The sequence below is a fragment of the Manis pentadactyla genome, chromosome 16, assembly GCF_030020395.1.
Source record: "Manis pentadactyla isolate mManPen7 chromosome 16, mManPen7.hap1, whole genome shotgun sequence".
NCBI lineage: Eukaryota > Metazoa > Chordata > Mammalia > Pholidota > Manidae > Manis > Manis pentadactyla.
Window position 1 is genome coordinate 19,454,436 of NC_080034.1, and position 25,761 is coordinate 19,480,196.

General features: G+C 36.4%; 1 protein-coding gene across 5 annotated transcripts in view; it reads right to left on the bottom strand.

Moving 5' to 3' along the window:
* TINAG (tubulointerstitial nephritis antigen) overlaps nucleotides 1-25,761 on the bottom strand; it is a 78,514-nt gene that overhangs the window by 12,819 nt on the left and 39,934 nt on the right. For 4 of the 5 annotated variants that reach the window (XM_057493988.1, XM_057493989.1, XM_036916332.2 and 1 more), the window contains one exon: nucleotides 301-346. In XM_057493988.1, coding sequence (XP_057349971.1) covers nucleotides 301-346 — 46 coding nt within the window. Of the gene's footprint in view, nucleotides 1-300; nucleotides 347-3,242; nucleotides 3,511-25,761 lie in introns of those variants that run through there. The other variant, XM_036916333.2, reaches the window with a different exon arrangement.

Here is a 25,761-nt window from a genome sequence, read left to right on the forward strand (position 1 = left end):
TGATTGAGATATATAAGAAGTTTAAGCATTAGTTTAAATTCAATATAGATAATAATAGAACAAAATTTTTCCTGATCATTCTTCTTTTGAAAAAAATATTGATTATTTTTTACAATTTGAAATAAGATGAATTGAAGAAAAGTGTTACTATAATATAATGATTGTAGTGGGTTTTCTATTGGAGATAATACTGATATTATAAATATTAAAGTGACTTAAAATAGGACTAAATGATACAAGCAGAGACAGATGATTCTAATATTCACTTCACAGTAGAAATTCAATAGGAAAGTTACTTACCCAAAATTTTTCTTTCTGTCCCTTGGCTCCTCTCAGCGTGCCCCATCTACAAATAACATACTGGTATAGTTAAAAATATTCTATGTACATCTTGATAAGATATAAATTATTGTCAGAATTATAAGGTTTTTCTGCCCCACCCTGATTTTACTATAGAACGGTCATCATTGCCCTTCAAAAATGTGTTTGTATAGTTTTCTTTTTGACCATAACATTATTTACTTGCTCATAATATACTCATCTATGTACAAATGGCTAGAAATCAAACTCATTTATCAAAGGAGATAAATTCTAGGGCAACTGGGTCACGATGGTTTTATCATACTTAATGATGCCTCCCCTCTTTCCACCTAGCCCTCTGAAACTCTACCCTAACTGGCATAAACTGACAATCTCCAAGACTACTAATAAAATCCATAATGTAAATACAGATGGTTGTTGTAGATAAGAGAGTTTATGTGAAAGTATTCACATGCCTTTATTAATTTATAAAATGGCTATGTGCCTAATGTGGAATTTCTGTGTGCACATTTTGTATAGAAATCAAATCCTATATTCCCAGGGCTGATCCATTTTAATGTACCATGTAACAATCCATTAAGAATCCAAACTTACAACATCTCATTTCTTTCTTCTCACTAAACCCAGTGATGTAGGTATCGCTAACATGCTCTATTACTAATAAAATAACAAGACTTATCTAAGATCATAGAGTGGGAGATGTTGAGCTAGGACTCCAAAGCCCATGTTCTTCCTAATATGTCATAATGCTTTTCTATAAAACATACAGTCATCAATTGCAGTGTGTCCTGAACAAACTAAGTTTTGTGTGGAAAAGGCATGTTGACTACCACTTTCATGTGCTTTGATGGATTGCAAAGATACAATTCTGCTCATGTATCATCCATTAACTCATCCCTAATATCTCAAATCTCAACCTCACAGTTCCTTCAAGCTAAATCATAGTAGGCCGTTATATAACAAACATTCCTGGAAGAGATACAAATTTGTGGTTCAAGTATTTTTCAACATATCATTTGCCAGAAAGCTGTTTTTAATAGAATATGACATAGAATGATGGCACCATAGCCTAGAGGTGTTGCCTAAATAGGATGGATTTATGGTACAGGTCTGGGGGAATTCAAGTAAACCAATGCAATTGCAACCTTTGGGCACCAGAGTGAAGGAAGAAAAAAGTGATTTGAAAGGTGAGAAAACACTAAAAAGCTATTTAAATTTCTCTTTTTCCTGACAGAGGCTAAGAGTGGTAATTGCACAGATTGCCACGTCTCTTTTATTTCTCTGCTGCATGCAGGGATAGACTGGAAAACTTTAAGGTTTCAAATATTGCTTAATGTGTCAGGCTGGTTCAATTTTCAACACCATACTGCAGTTTTATAATTGTATTTACATCCTCATAGCTTTTCTAAAAAAGCTATTGCTACTGAAAAAATTTACCAGTCATAATATGTGCCCCCAAATCTTCAAAGGTCATGATGTACTTCAAGTAGTAGACCCTTACTGTAACCTTGAGTGTTCATTTTCTACTCACTTATAATGGCTATCATAACAATTTCGGAAAGCCTTTACCATTCGATCAAACTTTTTTTTAGGTGGTCTGGCTACTAGTTACTTTAGCTGTTTGACTAACATACAAGGCTAATCAGAAGAATCTAAGGAACTACTCAATTCCAAAATTATACAGGGAGAGGAGGAACCCCAATCTGAGATCCCACCTGAATTATAAATAGTTGAAGGCAGTCTTGCTTGAAGGACTAAGAATCCCAAGAAAGAAGTCCCAATCAAAAAGGAGGTACCCAGATATGACAAGCTGGATTCAGCAATTAAGATTTGATCAAAGAAAGGAGGAGCAATTGAGAGTGTGGCTTGTGCCCTGCCCTCAGATCAGACGGAGCTCAGCTCTCACACTGCACTCAGCAAAGTCTAGAGTAGGGATGGGGCAAGTCAGACTTGTTATCAGAACCTGAAAGAGCTATTTCACTAAAAGCTCTGTGTATTTGATAAAAGACTTTAATAACACTCAAATAGAGAGTAATAACAAAAGTAGATAAAGGTTTCTTTCCCACTTTGTAAGCTCTTCTTAACTTGTTGGGCTCCCCTACATTGAGGATGGTGTATGGAGCTATAAAAGAATTCCACAGAGGGAATTGAGAAGACATACAAGAAAAATACACAATGAAATATGTATTGCATTTATGAATAAGCCTAGTTTAGATACCCTTAGGCACGCTCAGAAATATCGAAACACTGTTTTGGAGCATGAAGATCCACAACTGCATATGGGGTTAAGATTTAGCAAAATAATTCCATTCCCCATAGATCAGAGATTATCCTAAAGAAACAGAACATTTCTTAACAAAGAAGAGGCACTTCAGAATGTAGTTGTATAATTTTTCTTATTCTGCCAGTACCAAATAAATTAAAAGTGAAATAAACTAGTTTGGAGATGTCTTTTTCTAACTGGAAATTTTATTTTTGTTCAATTGCCTATATATTTCATATGTTTCTATATATTTTGTTATGATTATCTGAATAGTATTTTCAATGATATAGCTGACAGCATTAATTCTTATCTTGCAAATCTATCAACTTTTTGGAGTTGCTGTAAATTTCTTTTCAAGAAGTACTGATGTTTATTATCACTTTCAGATGCATTATTTAAGATGCCAGTCATTTTTAACCCAAAGAGAATACCAGCATTAAGATTATTATAAAAGTTCTCAAAACGGACAGATGAACAAATGAAGTCTTAACAGAGATGAGAGAGGAAAAGAAGAGAAAGCCCACCGAGTCTGACAGTTTCCGAGACTAGGATGCTTGTGAAAGAAAACTAAAAACAAAGGATGTTAACCTTTATGTAAAATTCAGATGAAAAGAAAATATCACACCTCAACGCAGAAACTTAGGCAATTCCTCTATGTTATAGCCTCTGTGTCAAATGACAAGCAAGGCCCATCCATCACAGGATCTAATGTTTGCACTGTGACCTTCAGTTATGTTTTCTCTCCTCTATCTTCTCCAGACAGTTCCCAAGATGGTAATCAAATATCCTACAGAGTCGCAGTGGGTTGTTGTAGAAATAGATCTATGGGTTGTTCCCAAACTACTCCATGCTCAAAAAGACTGGAAAACATCATTTGCCCTCTGTGATTTCCCATTAGTACCACAGCAGACTCATGGAATCGAAACCTTTATCGAAACCAAAATAGAGGTTATCTAGTACCAAGCAAGAAGACTACTAATATTCATGTGCAGGAGAGAGTTCCTCTCTTCTTGACCTACAAAGGGCACATTCCCTAATACATGTATGTTCCAGAATTGTGGTGCTGGACTTTTGTTTGCCATTATACGTGCACACTGAAAGTTCCAAAAATACCTATGCATTTGCAAGAATATCCCTTTGTAAGTCAATGGCTGTCTTTGAGGGCATGAGGATCTTCAGTTCTTCATTTCATTCATATTTGCTGTAAACAAAACGATACTCTTCTTTCCTTCACTTAGGTCTTTTCATGTTAAAGACTATTCACAAACATTTGTTTAGCCAGACCAGAACCTTAACTTACTCTGCTAAGATTGTCTCCTTAACCTTGCTAATCTAAAACAAACTGAATGATAGGATCACAAGCTTGAGAGATCTTAATAGCAGCTTTTCTTGCCTCAAGGGATACTGCTTCATATGAACTTTATGCTGTTCTTTTGAATTTTTTTCTACCTCATTAAGTTAAACTGTTTCAATTATTCATTGAGACCTGTTAATGCTTCTTTTGTCTCAAATTTAGTGACACTTTAGAAAATGTTGGTATTTAAAAAATCTAGGCAGCTCTTAGCCCATGTACAATATTTCCTGAAGATGCCTGAGAACTAATGGTTCCCTGCATCAAGTCTATGGTTAGAGCCCTCACACCAAGCTGATCATTAAAGCTCTTCCTTCTGGATTCATTTTATATGCTCTTACCTCAAGTGCGATGATTAAAGCTCTTCCCTGCAGATTCATTTTATGCTCACTTTTAGGTAGTTCTGGAAATACTACTCTTTTGCATAATATTAAAAATATTTCTGGAGAGACCATAAATTCTGCAGAGTAAAGCATAAAACCCACCAAAGAATTATGTAAGATTTTGTATTGCTAAGGTTATTAATATCTTTATGCATGTTCCCATTAAAAAGGATATTGTTATTTTCAGATAACTGTGCTAGACAATACTAGACTTCTTAAAATTATACTTTAAGCTACGTCTAGATAGTAAAATTCTTGGAGCCAAATAACTACTTTGTATAAGATTTTAAATGATGATGTTTTTTTCTCTCTCTTGGTTTTAGTTAATTTTGCCATTGAGGTCCATTCGTCCAGTGGTGGTCATATTAGATATGGTAAATAGGAAAGAAATGAAGATACAACTTTCTTAAAGTAATATTTATATTCTCATAAATATTCCTTTGAAAAGTAAAGCACAGAATCTCTGTGTACTGCATCCACTTACTTATGTCTTTGTTCAGTAAACTACTCTTTAGTACAGAAAAGGTGTATCTGTTGCCTTCAAGAAGCCGACAATCTAATGAGAATGATGTTGGGAAATGAAAAACAACTATAAAAATAATTTGAATCTATAATTGTTACTTTTACAAAAGCATGTTTTAAAAATTTCTGTGAGTATAGACGAAGAAATTAGCTTGTCTGCAGAGTGCAAAAATGACTCCCTTACAGAAATGAGTAGGAATTACTCAAGTAGAAATGGGAATATAAAATTTTAGGCCTAAGTAAATGCAAAGACACAGGAGAGCCATGAAAAGCTCATCACCCCAACCTATTCCAAGAGCAGCTCTTGGCCCAAGGTGACCATAGAAGAGTTAGCTAAGCAGATTTAGCTCAAGCCGTAAAGCACTCATGGCCACCGAACTTGGCATTTACAAAGCTGGCGGTAAGGAGTGACCCACATATGGCATATGACATGATTCACATCTTCAGAGGGACCACAGTCTTCAGAGGGACAACTCTGAGGTTGGCGTGGAGGATAGATTCCAGAAGGAGGAGGTTGGAAGCACAGGATGAAGTTATAGTTAAGCAAGAAAAAATAAAATGCTGAATAAGAATGTAAGACCCTTCAAGCAAATATTGTTTAGGCTTTTAACATCTGTTTCTCCAATACCTAGAATAGTGACTATCATATAGTTGACCCTACATAGATATTTGTCGAGCAAGTGAATTGAAATATACTGTCAGTGGAGAAGAAAGGAGGACACAGATTTAGGAGCTATTTAGGAGATACAGGCGATGGAATTTGTTGACCAATCGGCACTGACAAAAAGGGAGAAGAAAGAGGAAAGGTTAACTCTGGGATTTAAATGTTGGATGAATAGGCACATCAAACCTGGCCTTACTTGAGGTGTGCTTCACAGTACCCAGAGATGAGAGGTGTGTTCCTGACGGTCAGGCTGACTTACCATTGCCTCAGCCTGTAGTTACACAGCTTCTTCATCTTCGTTTGAGTTTTCTCTACTGAGAGTGGTTTTGCATATTAACCTTTAAATTCATGGCCTTTCAGGGTTCCTGACAGGTGAAACACTAAAACCCAAGGAAACCTGATTCCTGAAAGAAACTGTGAAAGAGCCTTTCTGCAGAGTGAGGAATGCTTCTGTGATGAGCATAATTATTTCCTAACTCACATGTCATGATCACATTTGCTTAGGAATCAAGTCCTTTAAAGCATATCTCATATCCATCTACGAATCTGGCTTTGCAAGAAGAAAAAATATATATATATTATATAATGGTAGATGTACTCATGGCAGCAGAATCATCTAGACCAAAATGCTGCAATGCTTCGGATGACTCACCACTTCGGGGACCCCAGCGTGCCCCCAAGAGACTGAAAACAGGTATTCAAACTCATATTTTCTGGGCAGACTGATTCTGCATTAGTGAATATAGATCCAGACAGATAAAAAGGTTCTAAGCAGAGGACATGTAAAGAAATGTTATGCGGTACTGCTGCTGGAACAGGAAATTTTGAAGGAAAACAGGGAACAAACACATAAGACAGCCTGATATGGACCTCCAACCCTTATTAAGGAAATGAAAGACAGATAGGATACAAGTATAAAGAAGCCGGCAGATGAAGCCAATAACAATGTCATGACCCCTCTGAATATAGGATTTTGCTTTTAAAGGTGTGACTGTGGATAGACGCTCAGCTCCCTTTACTCAAAGATTTGAAAGATAACTGCAGTTACAAATGAGGTCAAGATATGCAGGCTTTTGTTGCCTTATGACTGTTTTGCCAGAGATGCTTAGCAACTTCATTTCCAAAAAGTACTCAGGCCTACTGCATGTGGCTCTGTTAAATGAGAAAGAGAGCTATCAGAAAGTGCTAATTAATGTTAGATCAAAGATGAAAGAAAAAATAGACCGCATGAAAAAGCAAAATAAAGTGAGGGCATTCCCAACACCCCCTTCATTTTCTACTGAAGTGAAACGTATATTAAACCTGGGTTCACTGAATCTAAGATCAGATATTTTATTGATAGATTCTGCCAGGGAGCTACAAATATTGTCATAGATCAGAGAAGCAGATGGAGATTTCTGGAAGATCTTTTTTTGTATAAAAATGTCAGAAATTATTGCATGCTCCTAATATTAATTAACCATCCAACCAACACTGTTTATTGAGTTGCTCATATATCACTTATCTGCCCCTCCCCTAATATGTCAGTAAACAAAAGATTGTAAGCATAATATCACATGTTATTTGACCTATAAAAAAGAAGTACAAAGGACATGATGGTGAGATGTGCCCAGTTATGCTCTGGTCAGAATGAACGGCTGGGGAACTGAGACATCTATCACTCTGCATTTACTATAGAGACAGAATATACATCAAGATGTCCACAACTATGTGAAATGTACCGGAGAGAGAGAGAGAGGAAGACCAAAACCATCCACCATCATCAATGACAATCAACTAGGGTAGTATCTTCTAAAGTACACTTTGAAGGAAAACTTCAGCCCTTTGATGTTAGAAAAATCAATGGCTTTTTACCTTCTTGTAAAATATTAGCACCAGAAGTAGTCTCAGAGATTATAGTATACTCTAGGGTTTGGCCAACTATGACTCAGGATACATCTGGCCTGTTGTCTGTTTTTGTAAATAAAATCTTATGGAAGAATCAAGCTCATTCATTTATATATTATCTATGTCAGCTAATGGCAAAATTGAGTAGTCAAGACCATACGGACCCAAAAAGTAATCTGACTCTAATCCATTTTCTTTGTTTCACAGATAAGGCAATTGAGGCCCAAAGAGGTTAAGTAACATTTTGAAATTATATGGTTAAGTGACTTAATTTGTACTAGTTTCCAAGGAGCAATGAATAACACCAGTAATAAAAAGCAGGACTAGGAGAAGGCAGAAGTGGATGGAATCATTCCCAGCTGTGAAAAAGGCAGGCATGATGGGCCTTGAATAATTTGTAGAAGATGCCAAGAGGAAATGAGGGCATACCTGAGAGAAGAGCATGACATAATAATACAAGGAGCTATTCTTTGTGCATGTAGAGCAAAATCATGAAAAGTTTGGAAGGAGGATTGCAGGCAGCCATAGAAAGATAAAGCTGGTGATGGCGAACCAAGTGGGCTAAAATAGGAAGATGTGGGGTTGGAAGCAGGAAGAACAGTTGATCTATGGTAACAACATTCCAATCAGGGTTGCATTCATCACATCCAATGACCTCATTTGTATCTAGAAATTTAATCAATATAATTATTACGAAGGAAGGGAAATAATATTGAATGCATTTATTTTGAGGGCCAGAATAAATCAAAATTGTCCCCCAGTGTCATAAGTAGTACTCATTCATCATTTGGAAAATTCACTTTTCTGAAAATTTTTCCTTTTTATTGTATCATAGACTTGGCCAGCCTTCTCTTTGGTCTTACCGAAATACTTAAGAATAGCCTACATGTTTCTGTTCGGAGACATTGCAAGTTGCCAGAGCAGCGCACACACCTTTTAATAAGATCTCTCAGCTCATTCATTCATCAGGATGGTTATATATATCATCTTCCTGAAGAATAGGATAATTTTATGATCCTAGATTCTGAAATGGTAAGTTTGTATTATATGCTCTCTTTTTCATGGCATAGCCACTCCAAAATCCTATTGACAGAAAGAAGACAGGAGCCACTACACTTCCCAATTCTGATGTCTGCCCCCACCACACACCCACGGAAATTCACAAACACACACTTTACCTAACCTCCGTGTGAGTCCTATCACGTTTGGAATTTTGAGGGCAATAGCTACCATGGGAGGTATTAGATTATAAAACAAAACCACCGAAAGAATTTAAGCTAAATCTGCAAGATAGCCGTGTACCAGGGGATAATACAATTCCATCACACAGGCTCCCAAAATCTGAAGTACCCACAGGCAGCAAAACTCATCTCAGCAGCAAGGGAAAGTATACTTCACTAGTAACTGAAAGCGATTTTTACCCATTGCTTTTACCCATCAGATTCTATAAATCAAGGGAATTTCCTATAATCGCTTTCTCAATCAAACCATTTATTCATGCACTACATCTGTCCTTCATGTTTGCCAACCCGGAAATTATTCAGTCCAACACACTGATTTTACACAATCCAGTAGGCTTAAAGTGTATGTGATCAAATACCTACTGTGTAAATGGCTTTCTTTGTACAAACAGGATCAGATTATCTAAGTTTATGAAAATTTAATCACATATACTCAAAAAATTAATCATTTTCTCCTATAGTCACATTTCTCTTTCCTTTCTCATCCTTATTCATCTATTCACAGAGTAAGGTGGGTCAAAAAAATCTAAATAATAATGAGTTGAGATAAGTAAATATGAACATAAATGTAAAAATAAATATAATTCAGTGTTTTTGAGACAAAATGTCAAAATCTTGTTATTAAAATGGTTTTTCAAGTTTATATTTTTTAAGAATATTTGTAACTGTATCATGATTAGAGGTTTGGTGTTGAGTTCATGTGTATGAAGCACTTAGAACAGTGCCAAGCACTTTAAACACTATACAGAGGAAGTAGTTATTACCTTTATCATCATTATCATCATCATAACATTATTTTAACAACAACCTCAACAACCTGGATGAGCAAACTTTCTGGAAAAATATGAACTTAATCAAAGAGTGAAAGCCAGATTAAGTAAATGAATATAATATAAACTATCATCCCCAAATTGCTTTAAGGTCAGATAATTTAATATGATTTTTTTAAGAACTTGCCTCATAAATAACTCCAGAAGTTTAAAAATTACAGAGAATTACCCAATTTATTTTATGAGATTATCATTATTTATCAAAATCCGAAAAGGCAATAATATAAAGCAAACTTTACGCTAGTTTGCTTTCTAAGTAAAGTTTTAAAACTTGAAATAAATGACTAATAAATCATGTGCATTGGTGTATGAAGTCTATGAGCCCTCACAAAATAGAGTTAATTCTAGAAATATAAATAGCTTATTCGGAAAATCCACTAAGAGAATATAACATTAGCAGATCCATTGTAAAGCGCTCATCGCAACATACAATACAAATTTCTAATAAATGTTCAAACTATGATCAAAACTTTTAAAAAACCATTAGAAAGATGCTTCCTGACTATGAATAAAACAATTTATCTTGATTCAAGAATCAATACATAGTTAAAGATTAAGTCCTAGAGGCATTCAACTTAAACAATTAATTCTCTATCCTACTGGTATGTTTCAGATATCCTGGACAACTTAATGCACATGAAATAAACTTTCAGTTTTCTCTTGAGTTATTTTGATGTCTATGATAGAATTTTCTGTACATATCAATACACCAAAGTTAATTGCCATTTCAACTTTCACTAATTTCTTCTATCACATAATGACATCTTTTTCACATAAAAGTCAAGGTGGTTTTTTTTGCATTTCAATCAAAAGTATTAAATCTATACTTTGCCTAGGTTTTTCCCCAAGAGAGTCAAGGAATAGTTTAATTAGATGTTTTCAATAGCGACCCAAGAAGCTCTTTCGATTACATTTCTGACACATAAAAGATATTTTCTATTACCTAATTTTCTCTAAACTCTGGACTAAATCTTGCCTTGACCCACTTTTAAGTACTTTAGGAAAGTGTCAGCATTTAAAGAACCTGGATGGTATCACTGAAGCTAAAATTTTCAATTAAATTCATCCAAACTGAGGAAGAATTGAATTATATAATGTAATTCTGCATCCCATTCCTCAGCAAAAATCATTCTGAAGTCAATTACCTACAGCAATAGCTTTGCTTCAGCAATTGTGAAATAAAATTGGACAGTGTTATGACTATAACATCATGTATAAATTTTAAATCTTTGAAAGTATTAGAGAAGAAACATGGTGTCAATTTTTTTCAGGATTATTTAGATGATGCCACTTGTTTATTATACCCATGATGGTTTTATTTCCAACATAATCAATTTTCTCAGATCAGAAGTCCAGCTTTCACTCACAGAAAGAACATGAATAACACTTACAACTTGAGAATGTCATTTAATATTCTTAACCTATTTCTAAATGTTACAAATTTGAGGGGAAGTATAGCAAAATTTAAGTTATTAAAGTATCTAATTGCAAATAGAGCCCAACTTACTTCTGACTTTTGATATTATTTCTAATAACAGTTAACATTTATTGAATGCTCCCATATATTAAGCATACAAGTACTATGTCTACATGATCTCATTAATTACTCACAAACACCCTTTTATCTCCAGCTTACAAAAGCTAAACATAGTTAAAACAAATAGCAGGAAAAGACTTCAACACACATCTGTTAACACTGTTGTGGTTTATAAAACTGGTGGTTTATCAAACTACATTAGTATTCGAGTGGCTTGATCTGGGTTTCGGTTCTGCAACTAACCAGCATGTAATCTCTGAAAAATCTCTATCATTATTTCCTCTTTTGTTACATTAAGTTATTGGGTAGATAAAATCCACAGTCCTTTACATATCTTAGATGGATAAAATAGCTTAAGTTGGAAAGTTAGTATAAATTCTTTAACCAATTTAACTAAATTACCATTTTAACATTTGTTTTATGTTTAATGTTATTTCCTATTGAAATAATTCAGTCTGGTAACAAAAGTAAAATGGAATAACAGTTTAACAGCCAAATAGCTTCATCTTTGAAGGTTACATATAAGAAAGATATAAACATCTTAGGGCATAGAGAAGGAACAAAAAGGAGTATTAAAAAAAAGTCCTTGAAAAATAGCATTTCTCTAAAGAAAAATAAATCCAGGGACTTAATAGTCTTTAAAAAGTAACAGTGTATGTTATCTTCTTCATAAATAAAACATAAGTTCCAATTGAAGTTACTCTGAGTTTTTGAAAAAAAATAACTGGATAAATACTGAAAATATATGGTCAATGAATTAATGCAAACACCACCTGGTATTAAAGTGGGAGAAGCTGAATATTAGACAATGAGCATTTTGAAAAATACACCTCAGAATCAAACCATACTAAATATATAAAGAATTTAGTAAGCAATAAAAGTACATTACAAAAAGTAATGAAGGAGTGGATTGTTCATTATGTGACCTTGCGGCTTTTAGCTTAGACTTTGGAGGAAAAAAATTGAGAGTCACCACATATCACTCACCCAAATATCTTCCAGGTAGATTGTTTTACTTAATTACTTTAAAAATAGAGCTTAGAAAATCTAGAATAAAAGTTAAAGTATTGTCCAGGTCAAAACTATTAAAAATAAATTAATAAAAGCCAACAAGAAACCAGGGTTTAGTTAATATTATAAAAAGTTAATGTTTCTAATGTCTTATGAGCTCATACACATCAAGAATCTTACAAACTAAGGCTTTATTGGAGAAATGATTAAAGGGAAATAATAAAAAGAGTTCACAGTAAAGGAAACACAGAAGAATAATTAATAATTAATACAGTCACCTTTTTTCTAGGGTCATTTCCTCTTTTCTCCTCCCTTGGACTACCTCTAATGCACCTGCACATCCTTATGTGAGGTTCCCCCCTGCCATGCTCACGTGCTTTCATTCCATCTGTTTCAAAATCAATGCACTTACATGATATATTTACAGGGCTGTCTCCACTAAAAGAATGTAAATACTTCAAGACCAAGTGCAGGTATGCATTTCCCAGAGCTCAGCTCTGCCAGTGTGTCAGGAAAAGTAAGATTCCTTTTCCTTTTTGAATGTTTTTCAGTTTCTGCTACTTGCCTTGTAACAGAAACTGAGTAACAGAATCCAGTTTATTGAAATCCCATTTCTTTACTTTAGTGACAGTTTCTTATCTCAGATTTATCTTACCTCAAAGGAGAACAACTCAACTACGGTGCTGAAATAAATTTCTTGTAGATGTGAAAGACATGAATTGGTCTCTTTAGTAGGAACATCAGTTCACAGGATACGGGGAGAATGGTGTCACGTGGATACATCTTGGAACTTTCACTGTAAACCAAACAATGTTGCTACAAGGGTGTGTAAATTAATAGAGAGATAATGTAAGAATGTGAAACACACTCAGGCAGTGAAGCAGTAAGAGCCCGGCAAGGCTCCAGGATAAGTAAATTATTATTAAATAGAAGAATGTCTGTCTGACTGGGATCACACCTCTTAGTCTCATTTTTCACTGGATTCCTCTTTGCTCTACACTTAACCCATATTAAGTTCCTTCCAATTCCTTAAATGTTCTCTCTCACTATGAGATTGTGCATTTGCTGCTCACTTTTCCTGAAACATGCTCTTCTCTTTCCATATACTTTTAATAATTTATACTAGAATTTAATCATTTAAAGTTCTACTAAATTAGAATTTAGAATTTAAAAAGTAGAGTTTAGTAATTCTCCTCAACTCCACAGAGGTACCACTTCTTCCCAGGAGCCTTCTCCAGCCCCAGCGTGGGGGTCACACACTTTCCTACATGGTGCACATCTTCGTTGCTCAGTATAAACTCATATCCCATTTTCACCACACTTAAGACATTGTGTTAACATCTGTTTACTCCTCTCTCCCACTCCTTGCTGCCCCTACCCCTGTCCATCTCCCTCTTGACAAGCTTGAGAATAGGGATAATATACTATTATCTGTACTTTTAGTGCCTAGCACCGTATTTGACCAATATTATGTACATTTAAAAAGCTCCTCATTGAAAATTAAGCAAAAGTCTTTATGTACAGGTTAAAGATGTGTGGTCCAAGCAAGTGAGAATAGAATTTTAGATAGGAAAAATAGGATGTATCTACTTTTGCCCTAAGGAAACTTTGAATAAAAAAAAAAATAAGGCTTGAGATAACAGGTGGTAAACAGACATTGAGTGAATCTTGACACTAGACCTTCCTTGTTCATATATACATATTGGTAGAATATTAGTTTTGAAGCCAGAAGGACTTGAAAAGTTTTCCAAAACACTCTCATTCTCTTATTCCTAGTAAAATGGGAGATTTACCATCTCCTAAGGCTTTTTATGAAGATTGCGCCACTGTGGTACTTCTGTGATTATGGACATAGTTGGTACCAAATACATTCATTCACTTATTCAATCTTGTAGAGCAAATGTTCTATAAAAACAGAATGTATAATCACAGAGAGCCTAGAAGACATAGACCAAGTCAGCTCTCCATACACTCAAAATCTGAGTCCTGGTTTTTCCTTTAAAGTGTAGGCAAATTTGGAATTCTCCTTCAAAGTGTAACTTGGTTTGATCTTATATTAAAACTCTCCTTTCAAATTACTTACATTTCCCCAGCTACTTTTCAGCTGGGTAGAGCCATCTGAATGAGTTCTAGCCAAAGGAATATGAATGGAGTCATAACAGCTATTTCCAAGTCAAAGCTTTAAAAGAAGTGAATTAAGAAGCCCTCTTCATGTTCTTCCTCATTTTTGATAGGCTGAATGAGATCACAAGAGATCCTAAGAGATGGCAGAGCAGCAAGGTAGAAAGAGCTTGGGGTCCCTGAAACCATGTGGAGGTGAGTGACCCACAATCTAGGATCACGCATCTTGAATGATTATGCGAACAAGAAATAAACTTGAATTAACGTATTTAAACAATTCAATTGTTGAGTCTATTTGTTGTAGCAGTTGTTTTTAAACCAGGGCTCCCCACCCCCAAGGAAGAAAGAACTAAGTATTGTGAAGTTGAAAGATGTCCTAACGCATAAATTGAATGTTTTTATATTGTCTATATTAATTATCACACATTTATTTGCATTTCTAAATAACTGTAGTTATTTAAATGAAATGTTCATTCAACTGTCTTAGACCTTGCCATGCATTAAAAACCTCTAATTAAAACATCTGCTCAGAATTTATCAATTTGCCAGGGGTGAAACATAACATAGCATGAAAATTCAGGCTTAACCTTCAGCTGTTAATCAGAAAGTAAAAGGAAAGAAAGATGAATGGGGAAAAACAAGTGGTGGTCCCAATAAAGCAACGTTACACAATCTGTAACAGCACTAAGTAATGATTTATGTGCCCAGAATCCTTGCTGTTTATGATACATATAGAAAATAAGGGAAAATAGAAATTTAACTCTGAAGCATTATTTTTATACTCTCTTAGAGAAGTTATCTTCAACTGGATAGATAGGTAGATAGACAGGTAATCAAAGCTTTATGACTACAAAAATAGGCAAACAGTACCACAACCTAATTCAGCGCTACCATAAAACATTAGGCTTTTAGTTATTTTATAACTGTATTCACAATCTGTAAAATTCTTCTTTATTATTATGTGATTACTTTTTTCTCATAAATGATTTTTAAAAATCTAAAAGGTAAGAAAAATAAATTAGAAAATCGTAAAATAACTGAGATTAGAATTATCACATCCTCCAGTGACTTGACTATTTTCTCCAAATCCATCAACCCTCTCTTTCCATCAGTCTCATTAAGATTTCTGCCATTTTAGCAATATGTTTATTAGTACTCGTCTCTGAAACCCCTTGTTTTTCTAACTCTTCATTGCACCCATCCGGAACACTGGCAGTCTTGGATGCATCCAACTATCCATTTCTCTTTGCGTGCACCCAAGCTGCTGCCTACAGCTGCAGAAAGTGCACACAAGAGGGCAGAATGGTACCACTGGCAACGCGTAGCAAGGCTTCCAGGATGCTCTAGGCAACTCCCTCTCCTCCTTATCTAGATGACCCTTGCAAACCATCACGATTCCTGAATTTCTCATGATGCATTCCAACCATGACCTCTTGCCACTACAGATAACCTTATCTTCTACTTCCTAGAGATTAAAAAATGAAGCAATCCGATAGGAATTTTCCCTAATTTAGCACTATCTTAAAGGCTAAAACAGTTTCATGTAAATGCTGGATACCAACTATTACAGCTTTACAGCTTTCTCAGAAATCTATTCCACTAGCACCTTTATCCTTAAACCTCTCTGGCCTCTTCTCTTTCCTTGTAGACACATCATTTTCTAGCCAGTCATTAAATATTGAATTTTCCCATGGCTTAGGCTCAATTAACCTTTCTTTTCTTCTTATTTTGTTCAATCCCATTCATCCTCAACCCTTATCTCTCCTGATATTGAGATAAGTGTATCTACCTGTCTTCCTTTACATCTGTCTACATTTTTATGTCTCAAAGGCCCTCAAAATCCTCAGGCCCAGAAGTGAGCTCCTCCTCTCATCTCACTGTCCATGCTCTACTCAAATCCACAACACATCTACCAGCTTTTCTCCTTAAATATTCTTGATCTATTCATGTCTGCCCAACTCTTCTACGACCTTACTAAGTCCAGACTATTATTTTTTATTTGAATTACTACAGTTTGCCTTTTTATATCACATTCTTTATAGTCAAAGCAGTCTTTAAAACATACAACAAAAGATCATGGCACCTTCCTATTTAAAATCCTTCAGTGATTTCCCATTGCTTTTAAGATTCTTAACCAAATACTTAACATACTTGACTATATTCTGTAAAACGGCCGTTAAGTCTTTGCCATCTGAGATTCAGCAAACATAACCTTCTTTGCGTTTATGCAATATTTTTTATCCTTCTAACCATAAGGTCTCCAGCCAGCCGATCCTTTTGCCGGTTCCTAAACAACCCATAAATCTCAGCTCAGACTTACTTCCTGAAGGACATTTCTCTGATCTACACGTCTAGATCAGGTATTGTATGTCTTCTCCTTGCTTTCTACCCTGCCTTGGTAAACTGTATCATAACTTTACATTTTTATGTTTTTGTTTAATATCTGGTTGCACTGTGAAAGTAAGGACTGTTTTATGTTTTTCCTACCATACCTAAGCACAATACCAGAAGCAAAATGGGTTCCTCTTCTAGTATTTGTTGAATATATAGAAAATAGAAACTTGGAAATCATTCTATTTGGTCCCAACTTTAACTTATCTAAGTTTACAGAAATCCCTGACTTGATTTTTTGATGTTTCTCTCCAGCCAGATGTCTTCACAGTCACTTTCTGGAAGCATGCCTAATTCTATTACTTTGCAGCATTTCTTATGTATTTTGGTATGCTCAATTTAATTTAAAAACCTGAAAATCATCATTCACTATCTACTTGAAAAATATCTTTGTTATTCTTTAATCTGTTCTGCCTGGACTATTTGATGTTTGCTTTCCTTTCAGCCTCCATTTCACAATGGCTTGTCTCTCTCTCAGTTACTCCTCAATATTTATAAGTTAAAAAGTTGATACTGTTGACCCCAAATACACACACAAACACATTTTAGCACCAAACTTTGGCCCTTCATAAAACACAAGTTTATTTGCCTAACAGCTATACAGCTATTACAGCTATATCAATTGCAGAACATAAGCTTAATGAGAACAGGATTGGTTTGTTTTGTTCACTGAGAATCCTTAGAACCTAAAACAACACCTGACACATATACTCAATACATATGTGCTAATAAATGATCTTTCACATAAAATGTTATTGAACAATGGCAAAAATACATCCTATAAGTAATTATTGTCTGTGGTTGATAGGTAGACTATATCCTCTATAAAATTCTGTCACATAAGCAATATGAAGAAAAATAAATGCTCATCCCAATTATTTCCCTTTATTTTCCAAAATGTATAACTGCTAGATTTTTTTTTCATTTGATTTCTATTAGTGATTCCAAAGAATCATATGTATAACTAAATGGTATTAATGTACTACTTTGTCAACCTCTGACTTAGGGAGTAGAGAAAGCTCATAAGCTTCAGTCAAAGGACATAGGATAGACTATGATGGATGTGGAGATGTGGAGTGGGAATGTAATACAGAGAACATTAGCCAGGATGACAATCTCAAAGACCAATTTATTTAGTAAGATGTGCTTTCCCCCACATTTTAATATCCCTAAAATTGAGATCCATCTAACAACCAGTGGAGTTTCTTGGTTTAATTGGTAGTATTTTCTTCTCATAGGTACATAAAATAATTTGTATGTCTCAAATAGTGTTTTTTATTCAATTAGATGTTTTTATAACTACAGTATCAATAATGGGGATGGACAGAGGCTTTGAAAAGAGAAGCAAGAAGAGTAAAATAAGGTTATTAGGGGCAAAAAGAAACATTACGAGTGTTTACCTACCATAATCCTGTGCTTATATATGGAAATATACAGCTTTTATCACCTTATTTTAGAATCAATTGCAAATATGTCTGCCTTATTCCCTAACCTTCCTAAGAGCAGGAGAATGTATTAATCTTCCATGTATTCCCCAGTGCTGGGCACTTGATAGAAGTTTAAATTCATTTGCTCAAATAAGTTAAATCTAACAGCTTCATCTTCTACAGGAAGGGCAGCAAATAGAATTTGTTGTGATAAATTTGTTAAGGTACTTCATAGGAGTATATTAAGCTCTCTGGTAGGTAATATTAACTTATTTGACCTATTTGATTACTCTCTAATTCACTGTTGCCTTAATTTTCTGGATGCAGTATTAACCAAAGCAGGAATTACCAGCAGAGGAATCAATTAAAATCTACTGTTCCAGGGCAAAAAACAATGCCAAAGTGACTTCAAATATTTGTGAAATATAAACATGTTCTACAAAACATAATTTTCCTACTAGCATTTAGCCTTGTTAATTGCCACACATGTGAAATAACTTTATAAAAGTCTCCGTTTTCTAAATGTTTATGAATGTGAACACACTACTGCAACCAACACTTGAAACATGGAAAATACACACACCATTTCAAAGTCATTAAATGTACACATTTACATCTTGTTCAACCTCAGCATGAATGAGTTTAGGAGTAGAGTGAAGAGGACATGGCCAGCATGGATAAATGGGTGTTAGAAATGATAAATGATCAGTTCTAATAAATCAAGGAAGGTTCCCCATCAATCTTAGCATTTTCAGAGTTTTCTGAATGATAGGAAAAAGTATTTCGATCACCAAGCGTGTGGTGGGAAAATGTTTCCAAATTAAAGACATCACTAGAGAAGACAAAAATTGATAATGAAACATATATATAAGAAGGAGAGGTTTAGAAGGGATAGGACTTTCAGACCGAAGGAACATGAAACTCAGTAGAGATGAATTTCCAGTTCTAATGACAATATGGAGGCATTTTTATTTCATTTACCTTCCTGAAAATCTAATAAACAATAAGAATGGAAAAATAGAACAAATTTTAAAACCTCAGTATCTTCTTACTCTCTCTACTGAATGAAACAGCCACAATCCCAAATAACAATTTGAGGAATAAGAGGAAACACACTTTGCTCTGTGCCAAAGCAAGAGTATATGCTGAGAAACACCCCTCACCACAACCTTCCCCTTACACCTCCAAACCTGAATAAAAAAATTTTCCCTTTAAAAGTATATAAGACGAGAAAAAAGTCCTAGGATGGGCGGAAGATGGCGGCATGAGTAGAGCAGCGGAAATCTACTCGCAAAACCACATATATCTATGAAAATATAACAAAGACAACCCTTCCTAGAATAAAGACCAGAGGACACAGGACAATATCCAGACCACACCCGCACCTGAGAGAACCCAGCGCGTCGCGAAGGGGGTGAGATACAAGCCCCGGCCCCGCGGGAGCCGAGCGCCCCTCCCCCCAGCTCCCGGCGGGAGAAGAGCAGGCAGAGCGAGAGGGAGACGGAGCCCAGGGCTGCCGAACACCCAGCCCCAGCCATCCGGGCCAGAGCGCAGACACAGTACGTGCCCAGGGAGCCCTGGATGCTAGGGAAACAGGGCAGCAAGAACAGTGAGTGGGCACCGGAGGCCGGGCGCCGGAGGACATAAGAAAAGCAAGCGACCAATTTTTTTTTTTTTTTTTGCTGTTTTGTTTTGGCGAGCGCTTTTTGGAAGTCTTAAACAGATAGGGACCCCAATACTAGGGAAACAGGGCAGCAAGACCAGTGAGCAGATGTCTGAGGCTGGCACCGGAGAATAAAGAAAAACGAGCGGCAACCTTTTTATTATTTATTTATTTATTTTTGTAATTAAAAAAATTTTTTTTTAATTTAAAATTCCTTTTTTTTTTTTTTGTGGTCGTTGTTTTGTTTTGGCGGGTGCTTTGTGGAAGTCTTAAAGGGGCAGGGCGGGACACTTAATCCAGAGGTAGGGAATCTGGGATCTCTGGGCACCCTAACCCCTGGGCTGCAGGGAGCAGGGAGGCCCCTTACGGAGATAAATAGCCTCGAGGCCGCTCCCCCTCCAACGCGACTCCACCACTTTGGAGCAGCCGCCCGAGCCAGGCCACACCCACAGCAACAGCGGAGATTAACTCCATAGCAGCCCGGCAGGTAGCAGAAGCCCTGTCTGCGCGCAGCTGCCCAGCACAAGCCACTAGAGGCCGCTGTTCTCCCAGGAGAGGAGGGCCACAAACCAACAAGAAAGGAAGTCCTTCCAGCCGTCACTCGTCCCAGTTCTGCAGACTATTCCTATCACCATGAAAAGGCAAAGCTACAGGCAGACAAAGATCACAGAGACAACACCAGAGAAGGAGACAGACCTAACCAGTCTTCCTGACAAAGAATTCAAAATAAGAATCATAAACATGCTGACAGAGATGCAGAGAAATATGCAAGAGAAATGGGATGAAGTCCGGAGGGAGATCACAGATGCCAGAAAGGAGATTGCAGAAATGAAACAAACTCTGGAAGGGTTTATAAGCAGAATAGATAGGATGCAAGAGGCCATTGATGGAATTGAAACCACAGAACAGGAACGCATAGAAGCTGACATAGAGAGAGACAAAAGGATCTCCAGGAATGAAACAATATTAAGAGAACTGTGTAACCAATCCAAAAGGAACAATATCCATATTATAGGGGTTCCAGAAGAAGAAAAGAGAGGAAAAGAGATGGAAAGTACCTTAGAAGAAATAATTGCTGAAAACTTCCCCAAATTGTGGAAGGAAATAATTGAACAGACCACGGAAATACACAGAACCCCCAACAGAAAGGATCCAAGGAGGACAACACCAAGACACATAATAATTAAAATGGCAAAGATCAAGGACAAAGAAAGAGTGTTAAAGGCAGCTAGAGAGAAAAAGGTCACCTATAAAGGAAAACCCATCAGGCTAACATCAGACTTCTTGACAGAAACCCTACAGGCCAGAAGAGAATGGCATGATATATTTAATACAATGAAACACAAGGGCCTTGAACCAAGGATACTGTATCCAGCACGACTATCATTCAAAAATGACGGTGGGATTAAACAATTCCCAGACAAACAAAAGCTGAAGGAATTTGCTTACCACAAACCACCTCTACAGAACATGTTACAGGGACTGCTCTAGATGGGAGCACTCCTAGAAAGAGCACAGTGCAAAACACCCAACATAAGAAGAATCGAAGAGAAGGAATAAGAAGGGAGAGAAGAAAAGAATCTCAAGACAGTGTACATAACAGCTCAATAAGCGAGCTAAGTTAGGCAGTAAGATACTAAAGAGGCTAACCTTGAACCTTTGGTAACCATGAATTTAAAGCCTGCAATGGCAATAAGTACATATATTTCAATAGTCACCCTAAATGTTAATAGGCTGAATGCACCAATCAAAAGACATAGAGTAATAGAATGGATAAAAAAGCAAGACCCATCTATATGCTGCTTACAAGAAACTCACCTCAAACCCAAAGACATGTACAGACTAAAAGTCAAGGGAGGGAAAAACATATTTCAAGCAAACAACAGCGAGAAGAAAGCAGGGGTTGCAGTACTAATATCAGACAAAATAGACTTCAAAACAAAGAAAGTAACAAGAGATAAAGAAGGACACTACATAATGATAAAGGGCTCAGTCCAACAAGAGGATATAACCATTCTAAATATATATGCATCCAACACAGGAACACAAGCATATGTGAAAAAAATACTAACAGAACTAACGGGGGAAATAGACTGCAATGCATACATTCTAGGAGACTTCAACACACCACTCACCCCATAGGATAGATCCACCGGGCAGAAAATAAGTAAGCATACGGAAGCACTGAACAACACAGTAGAGCAGATGGACCTAATAGACATCTACAGAACTCTACATCCAAAAGCAACAGGATACACATTCTTCTCAAGTGCACATGGAACATTCTCCAGAATAGACCACATACTAGGCCACAAAAAAAGCCTCAGTAAATTCCAAAAGATTGAAATCCTACCAACCAACTTTTCAGACCACAAAGGCATAAAACTAGAAATAAACTGTACAAAGAAAGCAAAGAGGCTCACAAACACATGGAGGCTTAACAACACGCTCCTAAATAATCAATGGATCAATGACGAAATCAAAATGGAGATCCAGCAATATATGGAAACAAATGACAACAACAACACTAAGCCCCAACTTCTGTGGAACACAGCAAAAGCAGTCTTAAGAGGAAAGAATATAGCAATCCAGGCCTATTTAAAAAAGGAAGAACAATCCCAAATGAATGGTCTAATGTCACAATTATCGAAATTGGAAAAAGAAGAACAGATGAGGCCTAAGGTCAGCAGAAGGAGGGACATAATAAGGATCAGAGAAGAAATAAATAAAATTGAGAAGAATAAAACAATAGCAAAAATCAATGAAACCAAGAGCTGGTTCTTCAAGAAAATAAACAAAATAGATAAGCCTCTAGCCAGACTTATTAAGAAGAAAAGAGAGTCAACACAAATCAACAGTATCAGAAACGAGAAAGGAAAAATCACGACGGATCCCACAGAAATACAAAGAATTATTAGAGAATACTATGAAAACCTATATGCTACCAAGCTGGGAAACCTAGGAGAAATGGACAACTTCCTAGAAAAATACAACCTTCCAAGACTGACCCAGAAAGAAACAGAAAATCTAAACAGACCAATTACCAACAACGAAATTGAAGCGGTAATCAAAAAACTACCAAAGAACAAAACCCCCGGGCCAGATGGATTTACCTCGGAATTTTATCAGACATACAGGGAAGACATAATACCCATTCTCCTTAAAGTTTTCCAAAAAATAGAGGAGGAAGGGATACTCCCAAACTCATTCTATGAAGCTAACATCACCCTAATACCAAAACCAGGCAAAGACCCCACCAAAAAAGAAAACTACAGACCAATATTCCTGATGAACGTAGATGCAAAAATACTCAACAAAATATTAGCAAACCGAATTCAAAAATACATCAAAAGGATCATGCACCATGACCAAGTGGGATTCATCCCAGGGATGCAAGGATGGTACAACATTCGAAAGTCCATCAACATCATCCACCACATCAACAAAAAGAAAGAAAAAAACCACATGATCATCTCCATAGATGATGAAAAAGCATTTGACAAAGTTCAACATCCATTCATGATAAAAACTCGCAGCAAAATGGGAATAGAGGGCAAGTACCTCGACATAATAAAGGCCATTTATGATAAACCCACAGCCAACATTATATTGAACAGCGAGAAGCTGAAAGCATTTCCTCTGAGATCGGGAACTAGATAGGGATGCCCACTCTCTCCACTGTTATTTAACATAGTACTGGAGGTCCTAGCCATGGCAATCAGACAAAACAAAGAAATGCAAGGATCCAGATTGGTAAAGAAGAAGTTAAATTGTCACTATTTGCAGATGACATGATACTGTACATAAAAAACCCTAAAGACTCCACCCCAAAACTACTAGAACTGATATCGGAAAACAGCAAAGTTGCAGGATACAAAATAAAGACACAGAAATCTGTGGCTTGACTATACACTAAGAATGAACCAACAGAAAGAGAAATCAGGAAAACAACTCCATTCACAATTGCATCAAAAAAAATAAAATACCTAGGAACAAACCTAACCAAAGAAGTGAAAGACTTATACTCTGAAAACTACAAGTCACTCTTAAGAGAAATTAAAGGGGACACTAACAGATGGAAACTCATCCCATGCTCGTGGCTAGGAAGAATTAATATCGTTAAAATGACCATCCTGCCCAAAGCAATATACAGATTTGATGCAATCCCTATGAAACTACCAGCAACATTCTTCAATGAACTGGAACAAATAATTCAAAAATTCATATGGGAACACCAAAGACCCTGAAAAGCCAAAGCAATCCTGAGAAAGAAGAATAAAGTAGGGGGGATCTCACTCCCCAACTTCAAACTCTACTATAAAGCCATAGTAATCAAGACAATTTGGTACTGGCACAAGAGCAGAGCCACAGACCAATGGAACAGACTAGAGAATCCAGACATTAACCCAGACATATATGGTCAATTAATATTTGATAAAGGAGCCATGGACATACAATGGCGAAATGACAGTCTCTTCAACAGGTGGTGCTGGCAAAACTGGACAGCTACATGTAGAGGAATGAAACTGGACCATTGTCTAACCCCATATACAAAAGTAAACTCAAAATGGATCAAAGACCTGAATGTAAGTCACGAAACCATTAAACTCTTGGAAGAAAACATAGGCAAAAACCTCTTAGACATAAATATGAGTGACCTCTTCTTGAACATATCTCCCCGGGCAAGGAAAACAACAGCAAAAATGAATAAGTGGGACTATATTTAGCTGAAAAGCTTCTGTACAGCAAAAGACACCATCAATAGAACAAAAAGGAACCCTACAGTATGGGAGAATATATTTGAAAATGACACATCCAATAAAGGCTTGATGTCCAGAATATACAAAGAGCTCACACGCCTCAACAAACAAAAAACAAATAACCCAATTAAAAAATGGGCAGAGGAACTGAACAGTTCTCCAAAAAAGAAATACAGATGGCCAACAGACACATGAAAAGATGCTCCACATCACTAATTATCAGAGAAATGCAAATTAAAACTACAATGAAGTATCACCTCACACCAGTAAGGATGGCTGCCATCCAAAAGACAAACAACAACAAATGTTGGCGAGGCTGTGGAGAAAGGGGAACCCTCCTACACTGCTGGTGGGAATGTAAACTTGTTCAACCATTGTGGAAAGCAGTATGGAGGTACATCAAAATGCTCAAAACAGACATACCATTTGACCCAGGAATTGCACTCCTAGGAATTTACCCTAAGAATGCAGCAATCAAGTATGAGAAAGACCAATGTACCCCTATGTTTATCGCAGCACTATTTACAATAGCCAAGAATTGGAAGCAACCTAAATGTCCATCGATAGATGAATGGATAAAGAAGATGTGGTACATATACACAATGGAATACTACTCAGCCATAAGAAAAGGGCAAATCCAACCATTTGCAGCAACATGGATGAAGCTGGAGGGTATTTTGCTCAGTGAAACAAGCCAAGCAGAGAAAGAGAAATACCAAATGATTTCACTCATCTGTGGAATATAAGAACAAAGGAAAAACTGAAGGAACAAAACAGCAGCAGAATCACAGAACTCAAGAATGGACTAACAGGTACCAAAGGGAAAGGGACTGGGGAGGATGGGTGGGTAGGGAGGGATAAGGGGGGGAGAAGTAGGGGGGTATTAAGATTAGCATCCATAGCGGGGTGGGAGAAAGGGGAGGGCTGTACAACACAGAGAAGACAAGTAGTGATTCTACAACAGGTTGCTACACTGATGGACAGTGACTGTAAAGGAGTATATAGGGGGGACCTGGTATAGGGGAGAGCCTAGTAAACAAAGTATTCGTCATGTAAGTGTAGATTAATGATTAAAAAAAAAAATGCAGTTCCTATGTGGTGACCTCTAATGAGTTCTACACAATGATATAAAGGACATATAAAAGTGTAGGCAAAGGGTCTGTTTGTGTTTATACAGAGGATCAAAGCCTAATTGGGCTACCCCATAAATGAACTAAGATACGATATGAAAAAGAATTTCCAACATCAGCACTCTCTGGAAGACTCATGCCAGAAGATGATCATCAAAAAACCCCAACAAAGATCCACGCAGTGATACAGCTGTAGATGCACTCATCCCACCAGCTCCTGCATTACCATGGGAATGAAGGAGATATCTAAGCTGGCCTG